Below are 14,867 nucleotides of genomic sequence, written 5' to 3'. Positions count from 1 at the left end.
TTATATTTTGGTCTTTAATCCATTTTGAGGTTTTTTTTTTTTTTCTTTTGTGTATGGTGTAAGGGTCCAACTTCATTCATTTGTGTGTAGATACCTAGTTTTTCCGGCAACATTTGTCAAAAAGGCTGCCTTTTAGTCATCAGTTGGTCTTGGTACCTTTGTGAAAAGTTATTTGAGCACATATAGAAATGTTTATTTCTAGGCTATTTTTATTGGTCTGTATATCTGTATGTCAGTACAATACTGTTTTCATTATTGTAGCTTTGTAATACATTTGGAAATGAAGAAATATGAGTTCTCCAATATTATTGTTTTCAGAATTGCTGTGGCTATTTAGGGTTGCTTGAGATTTCATATGAATTTTAGGATGATATTTTAACTTTCTGCAAAAAGTGTCATTGGGATATTGATAAGGAGTGCATTTAATGTGTAGCTCACTTTTGGCAGTTTTTACATCTTTTTTTTTTTTTTTTTTTAAATTTATTTATTATTATTATACTTTAAGTTGTAGGGTACATGTGCATAACGTGCAGGTTTGTTACATATGTATACTTGTGCCATGCTGCTGTGCTGCACCCATCAACTCGTCATTTACATCAGGTATAACTCCCAATGCAATCCCTCCCCCCTCCCCCCTCCCCATGATAGGCCCCGGTGTGTGATGTTCCACTTCCTGAGTCCGAGTGATCTCATTGTTCAGTTCCCACCTATGAGTGAGAACATGCGGTGTTTGGTTTTCTGTTCTTGTGATAGTTTGCTAAGAATGATGGATTCCAGCTGCATCCAAGTCCCTACAAAGGACTCAAACTCATCCTTTTTTATGGCTGCATAGTATTCCATGGTGTATATGTGCCACATTTTCTTAATCCAATCTGTCACTGATGGACATTTGGGTTGATTCCAAGTCTTTGCTATTGTGAATAGTGCTGCAATAAACATACGTGTGCATGTGTCTTTATAGCAGCATAATTTATAATCCTTTGGGTATATACCCAGTAATGGGATGGCTGGGTCATATGGTACATCTAGTTCTAGATCCTTGAGGAATCGCCATACTGTTTTCCATAATGGTTGAACTAGTTTACAATCCCACCAACAGTGTAAAAGTGTTCCTATTTCTCCACATCCTCTCCAGCACCTGTTGTTTCCTGACTTTTTAATGATCGCCATTCTAACTGGTGTGAGATGGTATCTCATTGTGGTTTTGATTTGCATTTCTCTGATGGCCAGTGATGATGAGCATTTTTTCATGTGTCTGTTGGCTGTATGAATGTCTTCTTTTGAGAAATGTCTGTTCATATCCTTTGCCCACTTTTTGATGGGGTTGTTTGTTTTTTTCTTGTAAATTTGTTAGAGTTCTTTGTAGGTTCTGGATATTAGCCCTTTGTCAGATGAGTAGATTGCAAAAATTTTCTCCCATTCTGTAGGTTGCCTGTTCACTCTGATGGTAGTTTCTTTTGCTGTGCAGAAGCTCTTTAATTTAATGAGATCCCATTTGTCAATTTTGGCTTTTGCTGCCGTTGCTTTTGGTGTTTTAGACATGAAGTCTTCTGAAACTATTCCAAGCAATAGAAAAAGAGGGAATCCTCCCTAACTCATTTTATGAGGCCAACATCATCCTGATACCAAAGCCTGGCAGAGACACAACAAAAAAAGAGAATTTTAGACCAGTATCCCTGATGAACATCGATGCAAAAATCCTCAATAAAATACTGGCAAACCGGATTCAGCAACACATCAAAAAGCTTATCCACCATGATCAAGTGGGCTTCATCCCTGGGATGCAAGGCTGGTTCAACATTCGCAAATCAATAAACATAATCCAGCATATAAACAGAACCAAAGACAAGAACCACATGATTATCTCAATAGATGCAGAAAAGGCTTTTGACAAAATTCAACAGCCCTTCATGCTAAAAACTCTCAATAAATTCGGTATTGATGGAACGTACCTGAAAATAATAAGAGCTATTTATGACAAACCCACAGCCAATATCATACTGAATGGGCAAAAACTGGAAAAATTCCCTTTGAAAACTGGCACAAGACAGGGATGCCCTCTCTCACCACTCCTATTCAACATAGTGTTGGAAGTTCTGGCTAGGGCAATCAGGCAAGAGAAAGAAATCAAGGGTATTCAGTTAGGAAAAGAAGAAGTCAAATTGTCCCTGTTTGCAGATGACATGATTGTATATTTAGAAAACCCCATTGTCTCAGCCCAAAATCTCCTTAAGCTGATAAGCAACTTCAGCAAAGTCTCAGGATACAAAATTAATGTGCAAAAATCACAAGCATTCTTATACACCAGTAACAGACAAACAGAGAGCCAAATCAGGAATGAACTTCCATTCACAATTGCTTCAAAGAGAATCAAATACCTAGGAATCCAACTTACAAGGGATGTAAAGGACCTCTTCAAGGAGAACTACAAACCACTGCTCAGTGAAATCAAAGAGGACACAAACAAATGGAAGAACATACCATGCTCATGGATAGGACGAATCAATATTGTGAAAATGGCCATACTGCCCAAGGTAATTTATAGATTCAATGCCATCCCCATCAAGCTACCAATGAGTTTCTTCACAGAATTGGAAAAAACTGCTTTAAAGTTCATATGGAACCAAAAAAGAGCCCGCATCTCCAAGACAATCCTAAGTCAAAAGAACAAAGCTGGAGGCATCACGCTACCTGACTTCAAACTATACTACAAGGCTACAGTAACCAAAACAGCATGGTACTGGTACCAAAACAGAGATATAGACCAATGGAACAGAACAGAGTCCTCAGAAATAATACCACACATCTACAGCCATTTGATCTTTGACAAACCTGAGAGAAACAAGAAATGGGGAAAGGATTCCCTATTTAATAAATGGTGCTGGGAAAATTGGCTAGCCATAAGTAGAAAGCTGAAACTGGATCCTTTCCTTACTCCTTATACGAAAATTAATTCAAGATGGATTAGAGACTTAAATGTTAGACCTAATACCATAAAAATCCTAGAGGAAAACCTAGGTAGTACCATTCAGGACATAGGCATGGGCAAAGACTTCATGTCTAAAACAGTTTTTACATCTTAACATTGTCTTCCAATCTAGTGACATGAGGTGTCTTCTATTTATATGTGTCCTCTATAATTTCTGTTCATAATGTTCATAGTTTTCAGTGTACAAGTCTTTCACCCCCTTGGCTAGATTTATTTCTAGTATTTTTTTCAATTGTAAATGAAATTGTTTTCTTAATTTCCTTTTCTGATTATTCATTGTTAATATACAGAAATGTAGCTATTTTGTGTATTTTTTTGTGTGTGTACTGCAGCTTTGCTGAATTATTTGTTCTAAAAGTTTTTGGTGGAATCTTATGGTTTTCTACATATAAGAACACGCCATCAGCAAGAAGAGATAATTTTACTTCTGCGTTTTTGATTAGGATGCCTTCTATTTTTCTTGCGTAGTTGCTCTGGCTAGAACTTTAAATAAATACTGTGTTGATGCTGGGCGCGGTGGCTCACGCCTGTAATCCCAGCACTTTGGGAGGCTGAGGCAGGCGGATCACGAGGTCAGGAGATCGAGACCATCCTGGCTAACACAGTGAAACCCCGTTTCTACTAAAAATAAAATAAAATAAAAATTAGCCCAGCTCGGTGGCGAGCGCCTATAGTCCCAGCTACTCCAGAGGCTGAGGCAGGAAAACGGTGTGAGCCCGGGAGAGGGAGCTTGCAGTGAGCTGAGAAAGCGCCACTGCACTCCAGCCTGGGTGACAGAGCAAGACTCTGTCTCAAAAATTAAAAATTAAAAAAAAATACTATGTTGAATAGAAGTGGTGAGAGTGGGCAGTCTCATCTTGTTCCTGATTTTAGAGAAAAAGCTTTTAGTCTTTTACTATTGAGTATGATGTTAGCTATAGGCTTTTTGTATTTGGCCTTTGTTATGTTGAAGTAGCTCCCTTCTATTCCTAGTTTGTGTATTTTTTTTTAATCATGAAAGGGTGTTCAATCCTGTCAAATGCTTTTTCTGTATGAAGTGAAATGATTCTATGATTTTTGTCTTTTATTCTTTCATTGTGGTTTATTTCATTAATTGAATTTTGTATGTTTCAATTGTCCTTGCATTCAAGGCATAAATTCCACTTGGTCATATTGTGTAATCTTTTTTGCTAGTATTTTGTTTATGATTTTTGCATTAATATCCATCAGATAACTGGTCTCTAGTTTTCTTCTAGTGTTGTTTTCTAGCTTTGGTATCAGGATGATGCTCTCCTCATAGAAAGAGCTTCAAAATACTCTCTGTACTTCAGTTATTAGTAGAGTTTGAGGAGCATTGGTGTTAATTGTTTAAATTTTTGGTAGAATTATCCAGTGAAACCATGTAGACCTGTGCTTTGTTGGTAGGTTTTTGATTACTTATTCAGTCTTCTTACTGTTCTGTCAGATTTTCTGTTTTTTCATATTTCAGTTTTCATAAGTTTGTTTCTAGGATTATATCCACTTCTTTGGATTATCCAATCTGTTAGAATACAGTTTTGTATGTGTTAGAATACAGATTTGTTAGAATACAGTTTTGTATTTGTTAGAATACAGTTGTTCTTAGTATTCTTAGTTTTCTGTTTCTGCATTACTTTGCTGAGGATAATGGCTTCCAGCAGCATCCATGTTGCTGAAAAGGATACGATTTTTTTAACCGCTGCATACTATTCTATAGTGTATATGTATTATATTTTCTTTATCCAGTTTGTTGGTGGTGGTCACCTAGCTTGATTCCATGTCTTTGCTCTTCTGTTATGATGCATATACAAGTACACATGTGTTTTTGGTAGAACAATTTATTTTTCTTTGGCTACTGAGTGAGGCTGGGTCAAATGGTAGTTCTATTTTTATTTTTAGTTCTTTGAGAAATCTCCAAACTGCTTTCCACAGTGGCTGAACTAATTTTCAAACCTACCAACAATGTATAAACATTGCCTTTTCTCCATAGCCTCCCCAACATCTGTTATTTTTGACTGTTTAGTAAAAGCCGTTATGATTGGTGTGAGATGGTATCTCATTGTATTTCTGATTTGCATTTCTCTGATGATTAGTGATTTTGAGCATTTCTTTCATGATTGTTGGCTGTTTGTATGTCTTCTTTTGACAAGTGTCTGTTCATGTTCTTTGCCTAGTTTTTAATGGGGTCATTTTTTTTTTTTTTTTTTTGCTTGTTGACTTAAGTTTCTTATGGATTCTGGATGTTAAACCTGGATGTTAGACCCCTGTTAGATGCATAATTTGTGAATATTTTCTCCCATTCTGTAGGTTGACTGTTTACTCTGATGATAGTTTCTTTTGCTATGCAGAAGCTCTTTAATTAGATCCCATTTGTCAATTTTCGTTGCAGTTGCTTTTGGCGTCTTCATCATAAAATCTTTGCCAGTTCCTGTGTCCAGAATGGTATTGCCTAGGTTGTCTTCCAAGGTTTTTATGGTTTTTGGTTTCATATTTAAGTCTTTAATCCATCTTGAGTTGATTTTTGCATATGTTGTAAGGAAGGGGTCCAGTTTCAATCTTCCGCATTTGGCTAGCCAGTTATCTCAGCACCATTTATTGAATAGGGAGTCTTTTCTCCATTGCATGTTTTTGTCAGCTTTGTTAAAGATCAGGTAATTGTTGGTGTGCAGCTTTATTTCTGGATTCTCTATTCTGTTCCACTGGTCTCTGTGTCTGTTTTTGTACCAATAGTACCATGCTATTTTGGTTACTGTAGCCCTGTAGTATAGTTTGAAGTTGGATAATGTGATGCCGCTGGCTTTGTTCATTTAGCTTAGGATTGCTTTGTCTAATTGGGCTTTTTGGTTCCATATAAATTTTGGAATAGTTTTTGTAATTCTGTCAAAAATGACATTGGTAGTTTGGTAGGAATAGCATCGAACCTGTAGATTCCTTTGTGGAGTAGGGCCATCTTAATGATATTGATTCTTCCAATCCATGAGCATGGCATGTTTTTCAACTGGTTTGTGTCATCTATGATTTCTCTCAGCAGTGTTTCGTACTTCTCCTTGTAAAGATCTTTCATCATCTTGGTTAGATGTATTCCTGGATATTTTGTTAATTTTTGTGGCTATTGTAAAGGGATTATGTTTTTGATTTGCTTTGCAGCTTGAACATTATTGGCATATAGAAATACTACTGATTTTTGTGCATTGATTTTGTGTCCTGAAACTTTACTGAAATTGTGTATTCCCTAGGAGCCTTTTGGTGGAATTTGTAGGGTTTTCTGTGTGTAGAATCATCTTATGAGTGACAGGGGGTAACATGACTTCTTTTCCTATCTGTATGTCTTTTATTTTTTTCTCTTGACTGATTGCTCTGGCTAGGACTTCTAGTACTGTGTTGAATAGGAGTGGTAAGAGTGGGCGTGGCTTCTAATTAAACTAAAGAGCTTCTGCACAGCAAAAGAAACTAGCATCAGAGTGAACAGTCAACCTAAAGAATGAAGTAAAATTTTTGCAATCTACCCATCTGACAAAGGTATCTAGAATCTACAAGGAACTTAACAAATTTACAATAAAAAACAACCCAATCAAAAAGTGGGTGAAGGACATGAACAGATACTTCTTCAAAAGTGGACATTTATGATGCCAACAAACATATGAAAAAAGCTTATCAGTAGTCATTAGAGAAATGCGTATCAAAACCACAGTGAGGTACCATCTCATGCCAGTTAGAAGGGCGATTATTAAAAAGTTAGGAAACAACAGATGCTGGCAGGGCTGTGGAGAAATAGGAATGCTTTTACACTGATGGTGGGAGTGCAAATTAGTTTAGCCATTGCGGAAGACAGTGTGGTGATTCCTCAAGAATCTAGAACCAGGAACACCATTTAACCCAGCAATCCCATTACTGGGTATATACCCAAAGGGTTATAAATCATTCTACTATAAAGACCCATGCACATGTGTGTTTATTGCAGCACTATTTACAATAGCAAAGACTTGGAACCAACCCAAATGCCCATCAATGATAGACTGGATTAAGAAAATGTGGCACATATACACCATGGAATAGTATGCAGCCATAAAAGAGAATGAGTTCATGTCCTTTGCAGGGACATGGATGAAGCTGGAAGCCATCATCCTCAGCAAAGTAACACAGGAACAGAAAACCAACACTGCATGTTCTAATAAGTGGGAGTTGAACAATGAGAACACATGGACACAGGAAGGGGAGCATCATAGACTGAGGCCTGTTGCGGGGCAGGGGGCAAGGGGAGGGAGAGCATTACGACAAATACCTAATTCAATTGGGAGTTAAACCTAGATGATGGTCTGATGGGTGCAGCAAACACCATGGCACGTGTATACCCATGCAACAAACCTTCATGTTCTGCACATGTATCTGAGAACTTAAAGTTAAGAAAAAAAAAGAGTGGGTATCTTTGTCTTGTCTTGTTCCAGTTCTTAAAGGGAATGCTTCCAGGTTTTGCCAGTATGATTGGTATGATGTTGGCTGTGGGTTTGCCATAGATGGCTCTTAGTATTTTGGAGTGTGTTCCTTCAATACCTAGTTTGTTGAGAGTTTTTATCATGAAGGGATGTTGGATTTTATCAAAACCTTTTCTGTGTCTATTGAGATGATCATATGGTTTTGTTTTTAATTCTATTTTATAATTATTTGAGTTTTCTCTTTTTAAAATCTAATTTATCTAAAGGCGTATCCATTTTTAAAGATCTCTTCCAAAGCCAACTCTTATTTAAAATTTTTTTCTATTGTTTTGTTATTTAATTAATCACTACTCTAATCCTTCTTACTTCTTTCTTCTGCTAACTTTTGGTTCTGTTGTTCTTCTTCTAGTTCTTTCCAGTGTGTAAATTTAGGTTGTTGAGATTTTTCTTCCTTTTTAATGTACTACACACTTACAGCTATAAACTTGCCTCTTACCGTTCCTTTTTCTGCATCACCTAAGTTTTGGTATGTTTTCTCATTTCTGTTTGTCTCAAGGTATTTTATAATTTCTTTCTTTCATGATCTCTTCTTTGGTCTATTGTTTAAGAATGTTTTGCATAATTTCAACGTAGATGAAAATTTTCCAGTTTTCCTTCTGTAATTGATTTCTGGTTTTATTACACTGTGATCAGAAAAAGTACTTTATATATTTTTAGTATTTTAAAATTTGTTGAGCCTTGTTTTATGGTCTGTCATGGAGAATGTTTCATGAGCCATGAAGATGAATGTATATTCTGTTGTTGTTGAGTGGAATATTCTGTATTATTCTTTTAGTTCCAGTTGTTCTATAGTGTTGTTCTACTCCTCTGTTTCATTATTTATTTTGGTTCCAGACCACCACAATAAAGGGAATACTGTAATAAAGTGAGTCATACAAGTGTTTTTGGTTTCTGACTTCATATAATTATATTGTACATTGGTTGTAAGATTTATTTCTGGTTATTTTATGTTTCTTGTTGATATTATAAATGTTTAGTTCTATAGAAAATCATCTGAGCTTTGCACAGTTGTCTTTTATAATCTTGCTCAACTGTAGCTCTAAATGTTTACACTTTGTTTTTGTTTTTTGGTGAAAGATCATATTGGCTACTAATAAGAATGGTTTACTCTTTCTCTTAATATTTATATATTTAATGTCTTTTCTTTTTTTCCTTCTCTTAGTATATTACCTAAAATCCCCAGGACAATTTTAATATAAAACAAATTTGTTCTTGATTTTTGAATGAACATTTCACAATTAATTATCGTATTTGCTGATTTTTGGCATTCATACCAAAGTAAGAAAATTCTTCTGTATTCCTATATTTTTGTTAGTTTTTTGTTTTTGTTTTTAAATCGTAAGGTGTTGGATTGTTTTGGGTGATTTTTCTGACTCTATTGGCATGTTCATATTTTTTTTCTTTAATCTCTTAATGTGGTAAATTATATTAATATATTTTCTAATGTTAAGCTATCCTTGTATTTCTGGAACCAAATAATCTCAATAAATTACCCAAATCTTTCTTTAATACTAGTATAGTTTATTTTGGATTTTTGCATTTATATGCCTAAGTGGTATCGCTCTGAAATGTTACTTTTTATGTCCTTCCCTTTCTGACTTGGATAACAGGTCATGCAATTTTCATAAAATGAGTTGAGAACATCCTTTTTAAATTCTTTGTAACGTTTCCCACAAGACGGGGGTTATTCATTTATTGAAATGTTTGTAGGCCTTTCCTTTAAACCTTTAGGACCAGATAAGGTGTTTTTGTGAGTCAGCTTTATATAATTGATTAAATGTGTTGATATATTTTGAATTATCCTTTTGAAATTTTCTATTTTTTCTTTTTTTGAATTTTTAAATTTAGAATGTGTATTATAGTCACATGGCTTAAAAATGAACAATATTTAGTGGGAAACAATGAAAAGTTTTACCTTAATTTTGTATTAATATCAAGGGGATTTCCGTCAGAGAGGAATTCTATTTTTGTTTTTTACCTTGGGAGCATGACTTGTGGGGGACCACCATAAGTCATGCTCCAGATTTGGGGTTCACTGACCTTCCAAAAATGGAAACCCAGGCTGGAATTCTGTGTGAGGGCTAGCTTTAGGACCACCTGCACTGAGGGGTGCATTTTCCTACTTCGTTTTCTTTCTTCCTTTGCTTAGTATTACAAATGAAGTTCTATTATTTATTCTTGATTCCATTCGGGTAATTTAGGTTTTTCATGAAAAATTATTCTAGGTTTTTATACTTACTGAGAAACTTGCTCATATTTTATACTAATTAAAATGTATGTATTATGTCCACTGGAAGCTGACATTTGGATTATTGTTTTCAGCCTATCTTTCTTGTAGTCTGCTTTATCATGATGAATGGACCCACCATTTACCTCTTTGCTCCCAGGACATATCCCTATGAGAGATCTTTAATTCCTATCTTTATCTTGCAACTCCACAGATACTTATCAACAGGTCCTGTCATTTCTACCTTCAGAATATATTTTAAATTGGACTCTTCACCACCTCTGTTATTACTTGTCAAGACACCATCAGCTTTGGCTGGATTATTTCAATAATTTTTGATTTGGTTTCTCTGTGTCTACTCTTCACGTCAAATAGTAGTTTTTTCACTTTAACTGCCTGATTGTTCCATTTTTGCTTCATAATGTTTGTCTATTTTAGTATATTCTGTATATTTATAGTTCTTTTAAATTGGTTCCATATTTGCATTTCGCTAGGATAGTGTCGCTGCCTTGCCTTGCCTTGCCTTGCCCTGCCTTGCCGTTGCCTTGCCCTTGCCTTGCCCTTGCCTTGCCCTTGCCTTGCCCTTTCCTTTCCTTTCCTTTCTTTCCCTCCTTCCCTTCCTTCCTCCCTTCCTTCTTTCCTTTCTTTCCTTTGGTGCAGTCTCAGCTCACTGCAACCTCCACCTCCCAGGTTCAAGTGATTCTCCTGCCTTAGCCTCCCGAGTAGCTGGGACTACAGGTGCATGCCACCATGCCCAACTAATTTTTGCACTTTTAGTAGAGACGGGATTTCACCATGTTGGCTAGGATAGTCTCGATCTCTTGCTTTCGTGATTCGCCCGCCTCAACCTCCCGAAGTGCTGGGATTACAGGCATGAGCCACTGCGCCTGGCCGAATAGTGTTTATTTCTGATTGTTCACTTCGTTGACTTTCTTTTTGAAGGTTAGATTTTGAAGGGTTTGTCTTGATGGGAATTACCATCTTCTATTTCTACCCTGGTGTTTGTTTATCCCTTTTAAGCTATTTTGAGGTTCCTGGTACTTTTGGGTACCTCAGTCTGGAGCTAGATCTTCTTTCAAGCCTGAGGCACCTTGTCCCTGCCTGATATTTGGCAGAAATCAGATTGAATCTTGAGATGAGCAGCTTTACAAAGATCTTATCTGTGGTATGTTAAAAAATTTCTTCTATGTCTCCAGACTATAGTTTTTGGCTTCTTGTAGTTTTTAATTTTTTTTCTTTTGTTGATTTGTTTGTTTGTTTTTAAAATAGTACTTTAAGCTCTAGGGTACATGTGCACAACGTGTAGGTTTGTTACATATGTATACATGTGCCATGTTGGTGTGCTGTACCCGTTAACTTGTCATTTACATTAGGTATATCTCCTAATGCCATCCCTCCCCATTTCCCCACCTATGAGGGGCACTGGTGTGTGATGTTCCCCGCCCTGTGTCCAAGTGTTCTCATTGTTCAGTTCCCACCTATGAGTGAGAACATGTGGTGTTTGGTTTTCTGTCCTTGCGATAGTTTGCTGAGAATGATGGTTTCCAGCTGCATCCATGTCCCTACAAAGGACATGAACTCATCCTTTTTTGTGGCTGCATAGTATTCCATGGTGTATATGTGCCACATTTTCTTAATCCAGTCCATCATTGATGGACATTTGGGTTGATTCCAAGTCTTTGCTATTGTGAATAGTGTGGCAATAAACATACGTGTACATGTGTCTTTATAGCAGCATGATTTATAATTCTTTGCGTGTATGCCCAGTAATGGGATGGCTGGGTCATATGGTATTTCCAGTTCTAGATCCTTGAGGAATCGCCACAGTGTCTTCCACAATGATTGAACTAGTTTACAGTCCCACCGACAGTGTAAAAACGTTCCTATTTCTCCACATCCTCTCCAGCACCTATTGTTTCCTGACTTTTTAATGATCGCCATTCTAACTGGTGTGAGATGGTATCTCACTGTGGTTTTGATTTGCATTTCTCTGATGGCCAGTGAACATTCCATGGTCATGGATGGGAAGAATCAATATCATGAAAGTGTTCATAATCCTCAAGGTAATTTATAGATTCAGTGCCATCCCCATCAAGCTACCAGTGACTTTCTTCACAGAATTGGAAAAACTACTTTAAAGTTCATATGGAACCAAAAAAGAGCCCACACTGCCAAGACAATCCTAAGCGAAAAGAACAAAGCTGGAGGCATCACCCTACCTGGCTTTTGGCTTTTTAAGAGTATGAGAGCCCTTCTGTAGTCCCCAGTTTCATTATCTGAGTTTGAATTCTTTCCACTGCTAAGCGTAACAATTCATTTAGTCCTAACTGTCAGTAGTTGAACATCTGCCATCTCTGTATATGTTGGGCACAAAGATAGAGTCACTTTTTAAAAAGGCTTGCTTTCCCACCCTTCCTCCTTCTGCCCTTTCCTCCCCTCTGTCTTCCTCTCCTTCCTCCATCTAATTGTCTGCCTTTGCTGTCTATCTATCATTGTCTTTTTTTGCAGATAAATAGGAATTTCTAGTGCTTTACCTAAAACTTGGTGTTTATGTTTGGAAATAATGAATGTATGGTATTTATGTTGGCATACTTTATTTAGAGAGAGAGATATATATATATATTTAGTTCTTTGCAAAAGTAATTACAATTAATTTTATATTGTATCTTTAAAACATCTAATTTTTAAATCCTTTCACAATGAAAAAAGATGTAGAGAATGATCAGGAGGAAAAGATCAACTTTCAAGAACTTTAGGTACATTTCACTACAGTCAAGAGAATGGAACATGATCTGAGTCTCAAACTTTGGAAAACTATTTTGATGTCTTTGAAGTACTGTCCTTTCTTCTGTATGTGCACTTCAAACAGAGAAAACAGGGAAATAAGTAAATGTCTATAATTTGTTGTGATTAATATCAAAATAAATGAGTTCTTTTTTGTTCATCTACTGTATTACTTTATTGTACAATAATTTAATAACTAAATGTTTTATACATATCTTCTAGTTTATTTACTTCACATTCTTAGCTTTTATACCAAGAGGCCATGACATTTTTAAGTTTCTGAAAAAAAATCCGTGACTGGTATAAAAGTTATTGTTTGAATTAAAATTATTTTAAGTAAGTGAAAAAATTAAAACAGTATTAGTTTTTCTCTGTCATTTTGTAGAATAGTTAAATATAACATGTTTTGTTACATTTAGTATTTATTATGTTTGATTATTGATATAAGCACTCTAATTTTAGGCCTTTGAAGACAATTTAATTGAAGCAAGGAAAGAAGTTGAAGTATCACAGAGTAAATATAATGCTCTATCATTACAGTTGAGTAATAAACAGACTGAACTTATCCAGAAGGATATGGATATTACCCTGGTCAGGCAAGTATATTCAATTTTTAATTTAACATTATAGAAATGTCATTAGTCATTCAGAATGATAGCATTTATACTTATTACTAACACTGTAAAATAATAACTATGTTTTCTATGGTTATATATGTTTGTGCATTGAGAATCTGGAGTTATTTACACTAAATTGAAAAATTGCCTGGGAGAATGAGTGGGTATACAGGATTGGACAAGCATGGTCAAGGAGTACCCTAGTTTCAGTTTTTAACAAGGACATTGTAATGCTTTCATTCATTGTTTTCTTCTAACATTTCTAGCCATGTGTTACATGATACTCATATTGTTACAGTGAACAATAATAACTGAGAAACAAATTTTGACTTTTAATTTTATTATGTTTATATAGTTTCAGTTTGTAAAGCAGTCTTTCTATATCAACATAATTGATTTTATAATACTTTTCATAAAGTTGGATTAGTAAGCACGATACACTTGTGTTTCTAAGTGTTTTTTAAAGATGTTAAAACTATTAATTTACTTTATAATTACCTTTTCAGAAAATAGTATGAGAGAGAATAAATTAAGACAGAACTTTTCCTTGGTTCATAGATCAATATCTGTCTGTCTGTCCACACGCATGAATGGATATGCATGCATATTTGTATGTATGTGTTTATTTATTTTGGTAGCACTAGAGCATGGGATCGAAGGTATGCTTCTAGAGGTATATAATAGACTTTGAATATATAATTTATTTTAATTTAAAACTAAGTGATATATAAATGATGGATACATCTCTGCCATTTTAGTAAACATTGGGTGGAGTTCTTTGGTAAAACTTATCTGGGAATTTTCCTTCATGATAGTGGGCATTGGTAAGGGGGTCAAGTTAGTGCTGTTTATCAGGTAGTTTTTATGGTTCCATTGGGTAAAATACAGTTTTGTAAATTTGTGCCATTGTGAATTTAGTTTGGATGAGAAACTGTTTACCATTATTGAAGCCAGTAAAATTAAAATGAATTAGAACATTAACAGATTCCTTGTATCACATTTTAAAAACTTTTTCATCATAAGGGTGAGGAAAAGTATAAACTTCATAGATGACAAACTGGTTGACATATCAGCTCATATTGTAATTATTTTTAAAACAATAGTGAAGTCAGAAAAGTAATTCTAAATAGGAATAGAACCTTAGATTTGGATGAAATTTAAAAATTTTTATTTATTCATATCCTCTTCCCAATAAGATAGCATACATAGCATTAAGTCTTTCCTTGAAACTTAGTTTAAAAGTTTCTCATGCTTTTCAATACTGCTGTTTTCATTTTATATTGTTTAAATTTTTGAACATTGTTTTACATGTACTTAGTTGGAATTTGCCTTTTTATAATTCCCACCCATTTATTATAGTTTTATTATCTGGAGAATCTCAGAAACAATCTACTCCCTATTCTATAACATAACTCAGTGGTCTTAGACAGTTCTCAGTGACAAAACTTTTTCACTAATTGATCAACTACTCCTATTTCTTACATAAACTCTTCATGTACATGTTTCACAGATGTTATCATATTTTGGATTACCTTTCTGACTGTTTTCCATATTGTCAATCTTCTTCTTAAAATATAACATCTAGAACTGCATAAGATATTTCAACAAAGACCTTTCCATTTTAGAGTATGATGGCGCTAGGTTATTACAACAAATATGGTGTTCATTCTAGGATATAGTGCAGTGTTAAGGACATGGGATATAACAACTATGTTTTCTTCTACATTTTGCATGAGTTTGTATATTTAAATTTAGTGTAT

The 14,867-nt window shown here is 35.1% G+C and overlaps 1 protein-coding gene across 14 annotated transcripts in view; it reads left to right on the top strand.

Annotated features, from left to right (window-relative positions):
- The window catches only part of CNTLN (centlein), a 369,520-nt gene that overhangs the window by 126,702 nt on the left and 227,951 nt on the right, over nt 1–14,867 (top strand). For all 14 annotated transcript variants that reach the window (XR_012424673.1, XR_012424675.1, XR_012424672.1 and 11 more), the window contains one exon: nt 12,953–13,086. Coding sequence is in view for 9 of the 14 variants with exons in the window: in XM_074017428.1 (XP_073873529.1) it covers nt 12,953–13,086 (134 nt within the window). In the remaining 5 variants the exon portion in view is untranslated. The remainder of the gene's footprint in view (nt 1–12,952; nt 13,087–14,867) is intronic.

This window comes from Macaca fascicularis, chromosome 15 (genome assembly GCF_037993035.2).
Source record: "Macaca fascicularis isolate 582-1 chromosome 15, T2T-MFA8v1.1".
Lineage (NCBI taxonomy): Eukaryota > Metazoa > Chordata > Mammalia > Primates > Cercopithecidae > Macaca > Macaca fascicularis.
Note: the sequence above shows the minus strand (reverse complement) of the source record. Positions and strands in the feature narration are given on the sequence as shown.